The sequence below is a fragment of the Ochotona curzoniae genome, unplaced genomic scaffold (genome assembly GCF_017591425.1).
Source record: "Ochotona curzoniae isolate NIBS_2020 unplaced genomic scaffold, NIBS_Ocur_1.0 scaffold_4506, whole genome shotgun sequence".
NCBI classification, from domain to species: Eukaryota; Metazoa; Chordata; class Mammalia; order Lagomorpha; family Ochotonidae; genus Ochotona; species Ochotona curzoniae.
The window spans coordinates 72,715,254-72,731,364 of record NW_024467119.1 but is presented as its reverse complement, the minus strand read 5'-3'; the positions used below and the strand labels follow the sequence as shown (position 1 = coordinate 72,731,364).

The following is a 16,111-nucleotide window of genomic DNA, read 5'->3' as shown; positions in this document are numbered from 1 at the left end:
TAGCAGGAAAATAAAATCAGAGAACTGAAGCACTGTCACTGGAGTAGTGGATTAGTTTTGCTGCCTGTTAAGCTGACATTCCATGAGAGTGCTGCTTTGAGTTCTGGTTGTTCTCCTTCCCATCTGGGTCCATTTCTCCTGGGGAGGCAGAAGATGCTTCAAATGCTTGGTCCCCTGCCACCAATGTTGGAGACCTAGATGGGAGTTCTAAGCTCCTGGCTTCAGCCTGACCTCAGCCAAACCATTGCAGCCATTTGAGGAGTGATCCAGCAGTTGGAAGATACTTTCTCTGTCTCCTATCTATATCTCTAACTCTGCTTTCAAATAAATAAATCCTTAAGAAGCAGTGGCAACGGAGTTGAAACTCAAACTCAAGTACTCTGAAATGGCACTTAGTTATCTCAAGTGGTATCATAAAGGGATGTTGAAATACTTGGGTTCTATTATGAGTCCAATCATTGGCTTTGTTCTTCTCCTAAGACGCTGTTCTAGCCACACCAGAAGATTGGCCAGGTAGTAGAGAGATTTGAGGATCAGATTACCTGATTTCCCACATAACAGTTAAAAGAACATTAATTTAGAGCATCTGAACTTGCTAAGAGTTCAGTAGCTTACTGAATTACATATAGCCTCACCTCATTCAATCAAGAAGCGCTAAAACAGTTAAGCAAAACACATTGTCCCAAAGAGACCTTTGGACATCAAATTTTCAGGCAAATATTAACGCACATTGACTGACTGACCTCATCTGCATTTTATAGTAACCTTAATTTTTTTCCGAGGAAAAAACATTCAATATGTTTTAACTGTGCAGATCTAATAGCTTTGCTACCAAACATATAATGACCAGAAAAATCAAATGTTTATAAAATTAATTGGATAGCAGTGATCACTAAGTATTCATTCCAATTAGGATTTTGACAGTTCATAAGTTTAGTAACCAGTTAATCAACATATAATGGAAAATAAACCAGTTTATAACCTGATTTATTTCCATAAAATAAAAGCTCTTAGATTTCTTGTTCATTTGAAATATAAAATGATGGGGTAGGGGGAGGAAGAGAAAGAGGGAGAGAACAAAATCTTCCATTCTCTGGTTTACTCACCAAATGCCTGTAATTGAAGCCAAGAGCCAGGACCTCCACCTGGTTCTCTAATGTGGATGTCACAGGCCCAAATACTTGGGTCATCTTCTGCTGCCCTCCCATGCACATTGGCAAAAAGCTGATGCTTCTTTAAAAAAAAAAAAAAAAAGATTCATTGGAAAGTCAAATATATCGAAAGGAGGAGAGACAGAGAGATCTTCCATCTGATAATTCACTCCCCAAATGGCCGCAATAGCTGGAACTGAGCCGATCCAAAGCCAGGAGCCAGGAGCCTCTTCTGGGTCTCCTACATGGGTGCAGGTTCCCAAGGCTCTGGGCCATCCTCAACTACTTTCTCAGGCCACAAGCAGGGAGCTGGATGGGAAGTGGGGCTGCTGGAATTAGAACCAGTGCACATATGGAATCCTGGTACGTGCAAGCGAGGGCTTTAGCCGCTAGACTACAATGCCTAGCCAGCAAGGAGCTTCTTGAGAAAGAAGGAGCTGGTACTCAAATTGGTGCTTATATGAAATACCAGTGTTTTAAACTTTGGCTTAACACACTATGCTACGCCAGTCTCTTCAAAGAAAATTTAGACTTATCAATTCTTTAGTCTCACCTTGTATAACACCACCACCATTTTCATGCTCCACATGAATGAAAATGTCACCTGGACACACCCCATTTGTGACAGGAATTCAACCTTATATGGGTTTCATGAAGTCTGGCTTAAGAATCACGTGTTTCTAAAGTCCCACTGGAGTCTCGGGTTTCAGAAGCATCCAGGCCCCATGCTGCATGAGTAGCTAAGTGACAGCAGTTCCTTCCATCTGGAACGTTGAAGCTTACTAGTTTTGAGCAAGAGCACTGTGACATCTGTGATGAGGAGAGTGTTTGAATGACTTCTGTTGATTGTTCCTTTTCTATTTTCATTAAAGGTTGGATACACAGAGTATATGTTGTTCATTAGCTATTATTTTCAGTGTTCACTGGGGGTAATAGCTATAAAAGCTGAGGGAAAGCAGGTAATTGAGCAATTATGAAGAATAAAGGCCATTTGAGGAATTCTTAGAATTGTCTGGGACATTAAATGATAATCATGATTTTCAATTCTTTTGAAATCCACCTTGTATTGTGTTGATCTCAAGTAAGACTTCAAAAATGTGATCAGTTTTGCTTAGATTTTCTCTGGAACCTTTGAGAGTATAAAATCAAAGCAAGCATTATACAGGGCCTGATCTCTTCTCTCCTCCTCAGCTTTCCTTTCTCCTGAACCATGAGAAGAAACTATTCTACAGGCAACCATATCAGGGTTCATCAATAGAAAAAAAAAAAAACGGCAGTCAGTAACATAAGGCAGATACCATATAAACACTGTCCAGTTGCTTAGCCTTGCCATACATACCGGAGATCCTCTGGGTTTTCAAGCACAGTTCACAGATCAGTGGGCCAAAGAACCATAAAGGAATTGTGGAACATATAAAAAAATTTTTAATATTAAAACATTATCAAATCATAATGGTTGTACAGAATTAAATTTTATTAGTCTCTGTTTTTAAAAGCTTTCAACAATAAGTCTGCTGCTAGCCCTGGGGACAGGGCCCCACGGAGGACTTTTTGTTCCACAACAGGAATCTGCTCCCGGACCATAGGGTGGCTCCTGAAATGCTCTAGCACATTCTCCTGAATGAGATTCCACATCCAAATTTTCTGCTGCTTCCGTCGTTTGGCAGTCAGCTCCCCACTGGCAAGTGTTAGGTCCCGGAATTCCTTCATCTTATCCCACATTTCAGTGATCCCCTCTCCACTTCGGGCAGAAATCCGCACCACCTATTGAAAAGGGAAGAACCACAATTGTTTTTGACTTCAGGTGATAGAAAACACTTTCATGGGAATCTTGCTATTTACCAAATAAGCTCTGTCAGCTACAGAAATAAGTGGCAAAAATAAGATTTTAATTACTGTGCCAAAATGAACATATTAAGATAGATAGATAGATGGACAGACAGATAGATAGATCAATCTAGAACTTCCCAGGACACAGTATAAACAAGATTAATTCAAGGGTCAATCATTTTGCTCAGAAATTTAATTATTTTGATTTAATGATTTACTTATCTGAGAGAAAGAATGGCAGAGACATATTCCCACATTCTTGCTCATTCCCTGAATGCTCAAAATGGTCGGCCCGGGACCAGCCTGAGCCAGGAGTCCCAGGATACAATCCAGTTCTTCCATGATGGTGGCACAGACCCAACTACTTTAGCCTGTACCTGCTGCTTCCCAGGATGCACATCAACAGGAAGCTGGACTCAGGGGCCGAGGGAGGAATCACACACAGGTATTCTAGCACAGGACGTGGGCAGTCCATGTGGTACTGCAATTGCCTCCTCCAAGCATTTGTTTTAATTTAGGATTGCTCAGATGGTCAGAGGCATCAGGCAGGATGAGAGGGCAAAGCTAGGGAAACCCCCAAGGCCCAAGTGCCAGAAAATGGAGCTCACTTGACAAATTAGCCTTATTTTGTCAAACTGGCCTGACTGCAAGTGTTACATGCTAAGTATCTGGGCCCTGTTTGGGGAAGACAGCTTCAGACTTTACACGGTCATCCCCATGACAACGCCCACAGCTCAGTCCTTCCTAATGCAGTGCTCTTCTGCAGATCAAGCCACCTTCAGGGAAATGATTGCATCACTTCCCATGGGATTTTCCCTGTTCCACCCCTTACTGAGATGAGTATTCGGCAAGCATTATGGGAAGCTCACATCACAAACCTTTATTCTTTTACTCAAATGTCAATGCAGATATTCATATCATTAATTGTTCTGTTATCTTAAGAATGGCTCTTTTCAGAATGCATGTGCGATCACTTCCAAAAGGCTCAAATCAAGCACTGAGTAATCTAATCCATCACCTCACTTTCTAGTTTTGACATCCAGTGGTTGGAGGATTATATTTAAAATCATGACTACATACCGTGGCTTGTCATAATTTTTAAAACTGCAATCTCCACACACAAGCAGAGATTGATTATGTGTCTGGCTCGGGACTTACATCCTCTCTCCTAATGCACACAGTCCATCCAGGGTGAAAAATGGAGCATGGAATGCAAACCAACCTTTGGTCTCCAGACTTCTGAACGCTTACGGAGCAATTTCAGTGCGCTCACATACTCTGCCTGTATCCTTCGAGCTGGCGCAATCAAGTCTCCATCAGATTTAGTTATAGCTACCAAGTCTGCCATCTCAATTATACCTCTTTTGATACCCTATTGACAAAAAAGGAAGAAATTGATTTATTAGAAACATCTAATTGAGAATTAAGCCACAACCAGCATCAAAATGAAACAGCCAGGCAAGATAGCCAGGCAAGATCTGGAAAGTCATGTACTTCATTAGTTACCTTTTTTTGTTTGTTTTTCTTGCATCCTCCTAAAGCCAGGCTGCCAGGAAACACAATTATTTGATAAAAATGATACAAGAGCACTGGCTCTAAGCATTGTGGAAATTATATGTAACCAGCTTCCAAATTTAGAGACTAACAGGTTGAAATCCATTCAGAACGGGAGCAAATGGAACCAGGACACAGCATGGGCATGGCAGGAGACGATGCACACCATCTCAGGACAGGCCCTGCTCCTGACAGGCTCACACTGCAGGATGCAGAGCCGTCTATCAATTGGGTGCTTATAAAGAAAACATACATACCACTCACATTTGCATTTCTAAAACTGCATTCCTTGAAATTTCCCTTAAAGGCAGGTAATTCTTTTTTTTCAATGTGAATGGATGAAAAACAACCTGATGGCTAAAAAAAAAAAAGTCCCATTTCTTAATTTAAATTAGGCTGCAGGCTGCATTAAAACGTTAAAAATAAATGGCAAAATTCAAAGGCCAAACCTTATTTGGGAAATCTTTTTCCATTTCAGATTAAATTTATTTACAAGTATTCTTAGATGTAACGTTTAATTACTAAGTTCAAATAGCTAATGTTTCTATAACAGTATGCATAGTCTGTTATCAATATTTTTCAGAGTTAAAAAAAATTAAAAGAAAGAATTTGGTCCTACTCTTGGAAGGTAACCACTAACTCTTTGGAGTTTCCCAAATAGATAAAAATGCATTTATTATTTATGGAGGTTGGCTAGTATCACAGCCAAATTCATAATAAGCCCAATTCAAAATAAGCCCAATACCACCACACCAGAAAGACCCCATATGTGATGAGGGTTGGGGGTCTATTGTACATCAGCCCAACCCCTGGGAGCAAAGCGTGAGGGAAATAGAGATTGAATATGATTATTTGGCGAGTGATTGCAGTTGCCTCATAGAAGACTATGCCTTCAATCTGTAAAGTCTGCACCAAGACCCAAGGGGCACTCGAGAATTATGCTATAGGATGAGAGGTAAAAATCCTACTATACAATATAGAAACTGTAAGAGTGGAACCCCAGTTAAAAGCCAAGAGGCACATCAACAAGAATTTGTGAATCAGGTGTACTACAAACCCCATCCACAGTGGCCTGTTGGCTGAAGCTACGATGTACTTCAGTATTTCCATGCTACAGGTAAAAAATTTTAGATGTATGATTAGCTCAAGGTCATATAATCAATTACTGCTAAACTGCAGAAAAAAAGACATGTAGAGAATTCGCTTTTGATCGAAGTATTTTAGCTAATGTGAATGAGGCATCTTTCTCCCCGGCATTATCGACTCAATTTACAAAAGCACATCAGAAAGGTATGCTCTCTGAAACCCATTTGGAGGAGGAAGGATAAATATAATTACCTGCAATTCATCTCCTCCTGCTGGTGGCAGCAGCAATACAAACATGTCAACCATGTCGGCCACAGCAAATTCTGACTGACCCACACCTGAAGATTTAAAACACAATTATGTCCTCCAGTGTTCAGTCATTAGGCTGCCTCAATGACCATCATCCCCAGCCCACTTTATCACTCATACTCAGCGTCACAGACTCAACCTGGCACCCCATTAGACACCCCATATCTTAGCCAATTTTCTGTTGTTTTAACAAAACAGTCAAAAGAACAGATAATTATAAACAGCAGAGATTCCTTTAGCTGGAAGTTTTGGAAGCTGGGAAGAAGCCAGTATTTGCAAATGCTTGCATTCTTGCTGCATGGTAACTGGAGAGTCACAGGGCAAGACAAGAATCCTAGGGCAAGACCAAAGCGTGAGCTTACATCTCTGTCCTTAAAAAGTCACTTATAGCACCACTGGGGCCCCATTCTTACAATGTCATCCTAATCCTACCAATCTCCCAAAAGCCACACCTCTAGATACCATTGACATGACTTTTGGGCCTAAGTTGTCAACATGTGACGTTTTGGGAGATACATTCAAACCCTAGCACTCCACTCCTAAGTTTTTCAAAAGGCCACTCAATTTTCCTCCCACTAAACTGCTGATGGGTGTTCTTTCCTCTGCAGACATACAGCAGCAGTAATTCTACTGTGTGGAAGGGAACCGCTGAGGGACAGGATATCCAGCTTCTGCTACATCTTCCTCACTGCCAAATACAATGTCTCATTTGCCCTCAGACAGCTTGCATTCTCATTCCCCTCAGCAGCTACTACACTCAGTGTCCCCTATTTCCCAGGTGATGGTAACCAGCACCATCCATGAAGAAATAAAAGCAAGAACTTGCTCAGCTTCTTGCTCACTCCCTTTACAGACACAGACCCTGCCTCCCTGCAGTCTCCTAGGAAGCAGTACTGGCTGAAAATGAATCCCTCTCCCCTTTCTGCTTCCTCAGACCCTCTCTCCTCTTTAGTTTTAACCTCTCCTTTTTCTACAGGTGCCTGGCCCTCAGCTCACCACATAAATTGTGCTCATGTTACAACTAAATGAAGTAAGAAAAAACCATGACAAAAATTCACAACCTCCTCCAACTATCACCAAATTCCTCACTGTCTGTGTACGGCCAGGTGTGTGGGGGAAAAGCCTTCTTCTATGCTCACTGCCTCCACTTCACTGCTCCCCATTAATCTGAAGCCACTTGAAACTGCTTTGTACATCCCCCATTCCATAGAGATGCTCCTTCCTCAGTGGCACAGATTCCTGGTTGACAGTTCCCCATTTCGTTACCCAAAAACTACCAATGTGTCAGGTGAAAGAGTCCTTCGACAAAGTCTTTCTTCAGCTTAGAGGAGAGCACTCAATGGATGTAATGCCAGAAGCCCCCTGAACAGGCTGTCAGCCTGAGGGCACTCCTCTGCCTGCCTGCTCAGCCTTCTCCCCTGTCCCGCCTTCTATCAGGAACACGGATGCATCACAGCATCATCAGCCATCTTTTGACCAGATACAACCTTGAGGGGCAAAACGAGATGCTAAGGACAGCAGGATTCTGTGAAACCGTGCCTGCCCTGAAGGGCCTATCTCCCAGCCTCTTACATTTATAATTGCCCCTTTTCTCAATGAGTAACTGTTCCTCACAGTCTTTGATACAATCAGTTAAATACCTTTCCCAAGTAACACACTTGGTTTTAACAGTGGTTGCTTCCTTGGAGTCTCTTACTCCCCCATCAGGCAGTTCTCTCCCATTTGTTCTTAGCGTGGGGGCCCTGGTGTGGGGTCCCTGAAGCCGAGGTCCCAGCTACAGAGTTAGGCCAATCTTACAAATTCCTGTGACACTTTGTTGGAGCAGCCCAGCAACCATCCTCCACTTTTACCCCATATTTTTTTTACCCCATATTTTTCCTAATTGTCCTAGAAGTGTGAAACTAGGAACTGTGCCAGTAACTGCTAAATTTGTGTTTCCCATTCAGTTCTTTCCTGAGACACACAGTCACTTGAACATAAGTACCTTACGTTCCATATAATCACAACTGTACTCAGTGTTTTTCCCTTTGCATTCTCTGCTATTTCCTATTCCTCTTCCTTATCTCTTACATCTAATCATGGATCAGTCTTGCCAGTTTTTAAATACATCCCATCTTCATTCACACTTCCTGCTCAATTCAGAGCCCAGAGCCCAAGTGTCTCCTGGGGTTAGTACCATATTCTCCAGTCGCCTCCCTACCTGGCTCTGCTGTTGGTCATTCTATACTTGGCTGCTAGACTTTTCACAAGGGCCTATCTCTCTTCACTGCCCTCCTTCACATTCGGTGTTCTAGACTGCTGAGGAAACCGCACCTCTCTGAATTGGCCATACCTCCTTGCTTCCCTGTGTCTTTGCAAATGCCCCACACCCTATATTTGTTTAACTCCACTTCTCCCTTCAAATTCAAGCTTTTCTAGGAATTCTTCATTGGTTTCCCCAAGTCTGAGACAAACTTGTGTCACACACATTTTTCACACAGGAACATATTAAATTAACTCTCCATAAGAAGGTAACTTTCTCAGAGTTTGTATTTCAAAATCTTCATTGTATATAACTCTGTACTAAGGATATAAAAATGAAACAAAACAAAGCCCTACATTTCAAATAATCAACTATATTAACCTTCTTAGCATGTACTATTTAAGAAACATGATTGACTAAAATAAGTGTGTACTGAAGTAATGCATACATGTGTCAAATGAAGACTTGCAGCTCTCTTGTGGCACAAATATCATAGCATCTTGTTTAAAATTTATTTAGATACACGGTTTATTTCTACCATTTTAAGATTTTTGAGGATAGGGATTATAGCTGACATATGCTATACTCTTCCAGGTATTATAGCCTTTACGTACTATTATCTTCCAGGAAGTCTGGGGCACTACTGTGCATTAACTAACACATTTAGTACATACAAACTGAAATTAGTTGTTACTTATCTTTAAAGATGGCATTCTCATAGTATTTATTTTATGAAACAGAGGATCGTACTTACCTACAGTTTCAATCAGAATGATGTCATAGCCCCCTCCTTCACACAACAGGATGGCTTCGTTTGTAGTCCTTGTCACACCTCCTAAAGTGCCTCTAGTAGGAGATGGCCTAATGTATGCATTCATATCTCTTGACAGCTCGGTCATTCGAGTTTTGTCACCTAAGAGCGATCCTATAACACAGGTACAGAGTATAATCATGGAACAGTTGCAAGGGCCAATTATCAACCAGCAAGTCCTTGAGGGAAACCGCTTTATACCAATTCTGTCACAATCTCAAACTGCATTCCAAATTATAAAGCTTTCCCCCCAACTCAGTGAATACAATGTTATGTAAATACTGTGACACCATGAGCTCCTCAAATCCGTTTATAAAGGCTGCCCACTGACCAAGGGATTGAAACCTAGACTCTTCAGCCTAGTACTGCATGCCCTAGAACCCAGCCCTAACCTACCTGCCCCATTTTACCTTCCAATGCTCCCAAACAATTCTCAGTTCCAGCCAGTGTAGTTTCTTGGTTGCCATCTCAACACTGTTGTTTCACTGCCCACTCTTCTGTGTATATGCATTCACACCTGAAGACACCCCACCCTGTACTCCCACTGCTAATCCATAACGCACCAACCACAGGGTCTGCACCCTGACGACACCAGTCCTTGCTATCCAATTTTGGGAAGACATCTTAGACTCCTGAACCCCTTTCCTCAGCTAAAAAACAATGATAAGAAGCCCCTGGGAGAATCCATATAATTATACACAGTTTCCAAAACTGTTAAGAGCAGAAACACAGAACTTAACCACGTTATACCTATCAGTAAAATCCCTCGCTCCTCCCTACAGTTTTCAGCCCAAGCACATCTGAGTGGTTGTCCACAGCACTGCTGCTCCGCAGTCTTCACCAGCATCTGAGCACCTGAGCGGCCCTCCACCATCAGCACAAATACTCCCCAAGCTTATACTAGCACAAAGAATGGGATGGAATTATTTTAGTTCACTACAATATTCTGGTAAACATCAATTCTGGCAAATTCTGCAAGACTGAAAGCCCTAGGGCTACTATTTTCTTTCTTTCCTTAAGCCAGATAACAACATTTGAAGGTACTGTGATGTTTTAACCTTAATATCTTCACTCTGAGAGCCAATATTTCCACACAAAGTAGCTCAAGACAGAGGAGTTTCTTAAGGATATGCTCTTTTCCCTGAAGATTCCAGTTTCTCATTCTCATTAATTCTAATTCTAGAGCACACAACCATCACATATCTTAACTACCTTATTTCATATAATGCCTTTTTTCTAAAGTCATTTTCTCCATGAAGTCATGTTGGTGTAAGTCAACAACCTGCCAAAGCTAGACTTTACATGATTATCTTATGCATCCTACCATGTTGAAATATAATTGTGCCAGCAAATTCAAAGCTGTTAGTTGCAGACCCTCTTGGAGCTCTGAAAACTATGCACAGGGGTGGGTGTGTTGGGGTGGTTTCTGTGAATCCAAAGCACATAGACTGAGTATAAACCCAAAGGGACTGATTCGGTAAATTTAATGTATGCAGTTTGCGAGATAATATGTACCACTGCAGTAAGGTAGAAATGAATGCAGGCATGGGGTCTTGTCTATCCTCATCCTATTTTTTCTTCCAAAGTCTACATGTTTTTACCTGAGAAAGGGATCCTCAATTCTTGTTGGAGAAAAGTTTGGGCCTATATACTTTATGTAACTTTAATTCCAGACTATTTTATAACATCATTTCTACTAGCTACCATTATCTCAAACTATTATTTTCTTTTTTCTGTTGCAAGTATTCTACAATATTTTGAAGATAACAGAAGAAAAGGCCTTTTTGTGGGCCAATTGTGGGCATGCATCAAAAACTCACTCATTAAAATGCTTATATTTAACAAAGTTCATATATGATAACTCACAATACACTCACATGGATTCAATCATGAGCTTTATGAGTCTACTTTTTTTTTTGTTTTTTTAATCACTTGGCCTTTTGATTACAGTGACTGCTCCAGGCTACGTTTCTCCATGTGTGGTGAAAGGAATTTTCCTTTACCTCTCTACTGACCTAAGCTTCTTGAAATCTGATTGTAGCCATAGCCTCCATTTTTCATTTTTAGCAGTTAACCAATAGACAGACTATCACAGTGTTCAAATGCAAAGCTTTCATGAAGAAAACTGCACTGATCTCTTCACGGTGCACGACACCCCAAAGGCCTGTTTCCTACCCAAGACCTAAAGTTCCATAAGGCCAAGAGGACAGGGTTACATCCACAGTGATACGGCACAGTACTTTCCAGGCACAGTGCCTCACTTACATTGGGCCTTCAAATACTCAATCAGTGAATAGTTGCAAGAGGAAAGGCTTAAATCATCAAGAATGAAAAATCTTCCCTGAATATTGATAAGGTGTGCTGGTGTACTTTATGTTTCCTTTAATAATCCTTTGGGGAAATAGATTTATATTCATTTTATTTTTGATGAGCTTAAAATTGAACTCTGAGTGATTGTATGACCTCAACTCAGTCAATAAATACTAACCACTGTGCAGTGGAGGTATACTAACGCGAAGCATGCAATATATGGCACAGTCCAAGAACTTTCTGTTTAACTGAACATATAATATAAAGAGGTGACAAGTTGTAAACAGCAGTAAATACCTCCTTTTTTTTTTTTTTGTTAAGCTAAAGAGATGTTACTCATGAATGAGTAAGGACCCTTTTGCTGAGTCAGGTAGCTACTGATGACTGATGCAGCCAGGAAAGGTCATTAAAGGGAAGGCCCTTAGGCACAGCCACCAAAGGGATGAAACTGACTTTTAAGCATCTTCATCTTCTGGCACCTGTGATCCTAGGTTTCTTCTATATCCACTGAGACACTCACAAGCTGACCTCAAATCCAACGCTCCCAAACTCACCCTGTCATGCTTTTCAACTCCCTCCAGTGACAGTAAACTCAGCTAACAGTGAGAGAACACTCAACTGTGCAAATTCCCTCTAAATTCTAATGGGGAGCCCCTCCAAGCTCAGCAACTTACAAAGAACCAATTATACTCACCGCCACTGGTGCAAGATGAAGGGTCCACAGCTAGCACAGATAATCTGTGCCCTCTCTCAGTGAGCATTTTTCCAAAATATTCTATAAATGTGGATTTCCCAGCACCAGGCGGGCCAGACAACCCTACAGTGAAGAGAAGTCTTCAAATTTAATGAAACAATTAAAATCAGTATTATGATCAGCTTTGTTGAGTGAAATATCAAGACTGCCTTCTATTTCCCATAATTCATCAATGCCATCACTAATATCTTAACATGTCTCAAAGCAGTAAATGAGAATCCATTTCATTATCTAATTCTCGAGGAATGCAGATATAGGAAACAATAACTCTGAGTTATAATGTTTGCAAAAATGCCCTTCCAAAAATAATAGAACATGCTTTGCTTTTTCACCTGAACAATGTACCTTTCTGGACAGATTTCATTGCCTGGCTTGCTAATGGGCTGAGTTTCTGACATCTGCTGGTCTCTCATGATGATCAGTAATTATTCTACCTGCCCCAGTTCTGACCACTTTATCTTCCCATTGGAAAAATAAGTCAATTACTCTGGAAACCCCCCAATGATTAACAAAGTAATTTTCTATTTATGAAAGATCATTTTTCCTTCATCTCATTCATAATTCAAAGCATATATGAATATTATCCAAAATGAATTCTGAAAATAGTCATTTTATATTTTACAAGGCAACAGAGCCTCCTATTTGGCCAGTCAGCAGAGTATGGTGACCAAGAACAGGAACCCCAAAGTCAGTGGGCAGGTTCCCATCTCAACTGTCTCTCACCAGCTGAGCAACCTTGAGGAAGCCACTCAATCTCTTTCTGCACCTCAGTACCCTCAGCAATAAGACATCACACTGGAACCAATCTCTTCAGAGTATGTTAATATTCAGACAAGTTAACAGCTGCAATCTGCTTAGAACAGTGTGTGTCATACATGAGGGAGTCTTAAAAAAGTTGTGGAAATCATGCACACTATAAAAAAAATTACATCCAGATTAAAAAAATTATGTTGCACTGAAATAAACTTATCTAATTCCATCTTTCTACAAACCTTTTTAATACCCTCCCTTAAGTGTATGTTTGATAAAGTATAAAACGTAGGCATTTAGTTGCTAATAGATTTAAATGCAGGCATAGTACAAGATATGCCTGGCTCCTGACCACAATTCTCAGTGCAGGCCTCTATCTGAAACACCTTATAGGTTGGAATAAACATTTGTTGCTCTTAATTATAGTGAGAAAAAAAAAAATAACGGCAATAGAGACAGATTTTTCTGGCCACATAAGATCATGGTAAGAGAACTCAAACAGCACTACAAAGCGATACGTAAATGGCTTATCTCCAGACACTTCTGGAACATTCTCTTTTCATGGAGTCCTGGTAGGTGGACAGTTCATAACTAAGAATTCTCTTTGGAAATCTGTCGCTCTGTCTAAAATACACCCATTGTGCTCCTCCCAAAATGACAGCCCCTCAGAAAGGACACAAAAACGCGAGAAAAGTGGGGCAAATCTGGTACAAACTCTGGTTGTTATTATTGAAATCATCTTTAAACTCTTTATATCCATTATCTTAAAAATTAAGAAACTTTAGTCCCTATACTGCAATAAATCATTTGAATCTAATATAACATCAGTCAATTTCTAAACACACTTACTCATTTGTCAAAAAAATTTCCACACTTCAACCACCACTTCTTGGCCTAATTTAGCAAAAGGAATGTTTCATATTGCCTAGCCCATTATCTTGGAACATTCATTTCATACAAGCCGCTCTGCTGAACAGCTGTTGCTCACATATGTCTAAATTGTTTCAAAATATACCATTTCAAAAAAGTAGCAAGCAGGTTTGTAATTACAAAACCAAGTCAAATTGTCTATCATCAAATGAATATCTAAATACAAACAGCAAAATTCATAGGTCTTTTCTTTTCAAATATATTTTGGTTTTGAGACAACTAGGTTAAGAGCTCCTCCCAGAAGAAACTCCCTATCTCAAAGACACGAGATTTGCCTATACCAAGACTAAAGAATGAAACACAAAAGAAGTAGCTATTGGAAACATGATAAGCATGATTACAGTTGTAATAACCACAAAACAAGGAATTCACTTTAAGCTACTAAACAGAAGGACCACTCAAGAAAGGACTAAACTGGTTCATAGTTCTTTCAATATATTTCTATTTTTCAATATAGTTCTATTCTGGTAGCCAAAGCCAAGAGTCTCACAAAAATAGAAGCTTAGTATTATCCCTTAAAATACAAAGCTTTGGTTCAAATAAACGGTCTCTCAATTTTTTTCAACATGAAAAGATTAGTATTTGTCAAAAAAAAAAAAGGCATTTAAATTTCATCCCCAAATTTCTGAAAAAGATGATAAATTAATTTTAAGACAGAATTTACAAAAAATTACTGAACAAGAAAGACTGACCCACTCGAAATGCCAGTGGTTTCCCTTTATTTAATTGTTCTTGTTCTCTGTGATAGATTAACACTTTCTGAAGAAGCACCTGGGCCAGCTCCTTTTTCCTGCTGTGAGTTGATTCTATGAGAGTTATGGCCTCTGCTAAGCAGGCCCTCTGCCCTTGGATTAAACCCATGTACAGTTTATCCACCAATCTTTGTTCTTTATCAGAAAGTCCTTCTGTTGGGTCCTTCAAAGTTGTTTGTACAGATAAATTTCTCTTTAAGCCATTTGACCGCAGCCTCCATTTTGTACAACAGAGTCCAAGAGAATGAAAGGGCTGAGCACATGGGATTCCTGGTCCCAGATGAGGACCTGAGTGAAAGAAGAAGCGGCAGTGTGGGAAAGGTGTTCGGAAAAGGCCTCTCAGGACATGCTGGGGAGGACGAGGCAGCAGCAAGGGAATGTTCATCTTGTAGGCCACTGAAGAAAGCTGCAGATGCTTTTTCACTCAGTATGATCTGTGCCTCCCCTAGAAGAAAGAAAAACATTTTTGGCAGTTAAAACTATGAGGTAGTAAAACTGAAATTCAGTTTCCTTCATATTCTTAAAGGCATAGTCAGAATTACTGGTAGCATAAAGGTTTCTTATGAAACTTAAGAAGAAAGTTTCCCTCTCTGATCGCACTGAAGATTCAAACCAACCCAAATCATGGAACTGTATTACTCAGCCATGAAGTGAAATTTACATTAAGAATTTCTTCCCAACAAAAACCAAATACACAAAATCCCAAGAGTGTAGATATTTCACATTGTGCTTTGCCTACATTCACCTTCACCATTTCCCTAGGTCAATATACATGACTTTGAAGTTTATGAAAAAGATTTTTTAGGGCACTGATGTTCCCATTAAAGCAGATTAAGCCATCATTTCTAACACCAGCATGCCACTTTGGAGTGCCGGTTCTAAACTTGACTACTACACTTCTAATCCAGCTTCCTGCTAATGTGCCTGGGAAGGCAGTGTCGGATGGCCCATGCACACGCTATGGGAGAGCCAGGTAAGAGTGCAGGCCTCCTTGCTTTGGCCTGGCTCATCCGGCAGGGCACGTGAGCAGTGAGCCAGCAGATGGAAGATTCTGTCACTCTGCCTCTCAAATGAATAAATCCTTAAAAAACACAAAATAAAATAAAAAGGAATCCCTCTGGTATTACTAGCTTTTTACTCACCCTCTACAAAAAATTGTGATTAACAGTAGGTACTTGCACTTTAGATAGGGGCTTCAAAGAATTGAAGAAAATTTTGTATTGTGAAAAAAGCTACATGCGAGCTTTTGGGAGCAGCTCTCTATGCATTCACCAGGCTTACCCTGAATGGCCAGGCCTAAGCACGCAACCCACCACAACAAGCCTCATGGGGAACTATGAGGATGGCTTAGAACAGACCAGAGTATCTCAAAGCATGGCCAGAACCACTTGGGTGCTTACTAACAATGCTTCTCCACAGCCCCCACTGCACTGAATCTGAGTTCTGAACCTCTACAGAATTAGATGTGGATCCTTTACTTCAACTTAACTGATATTCTCCACTTTGAACTCCATCCGAGAAGGAAAGGTGCCACTGTTCACTGACTCAGGCAGACATGCCGGGAACAGTGCCTAGCACTGAGGAATCACTTGGTGAACATTAGCTTCCACAGCCATAACAACTGATAAAGTC

General features: G+C 40.5%; 1 protein-coding gene across 1 annotated transcript; it reads right to left on the bottom strand.

Moving 5' to 3' along the window:
- Positions 1-2,546: 2,546 nt before the first annotated feature.
- Positions 2,547-14,919, bottom strand: MMAA (metabolism of cobalamin associated A). Its single transcript, XM_040967185.1, has 6 exons — positions 14,420-14,919; positions 11,988-12,110; positions 8,927-9,097; positions 5,874-5,959; positions 4,204-4,353; positions 2,547-2,915 (listed from the first exon to the last, which is right to left on the bottom strand). The coding sequence occupies exons 1-6, from the start codon at positions 14,862-14,864 to the stop codon at positions 2,628-2,630; spliced, it is 1,263 nt and encodes a 420-aa protein (XP_040823119.1). The 5' UTR covers positions 14,865-14,919; the 3' UTR covers positions 2,547-2,627.
- Between the last annotated feature and the right edge of the window lie 1,192 nt (positions 14,920-16,111).

Coding starts and splice junctions, on each gene's coding strand:
- MMAA (XM_040967185.1), bottom strand. CDS start 14,864: ATGAACATTCCCTTGCTGCTGCCTCGTCCTCCCCAGCATGTCCTGAGA. Junction 4,354..5,873: donor CAGGAGGAGATGAATTGCAG/GTAATTATATTT, acceptor TTTTGTCAATAG/GGTATCAAAAGAGGTATAAT. Junction 2,916..4,203: donor CAGAAGTCTGGAGACCAAAG/GTTGGTTTGCAT, acceptor CCTTTTCAATAG/GTGGTGCGGATTTCTGCCCG.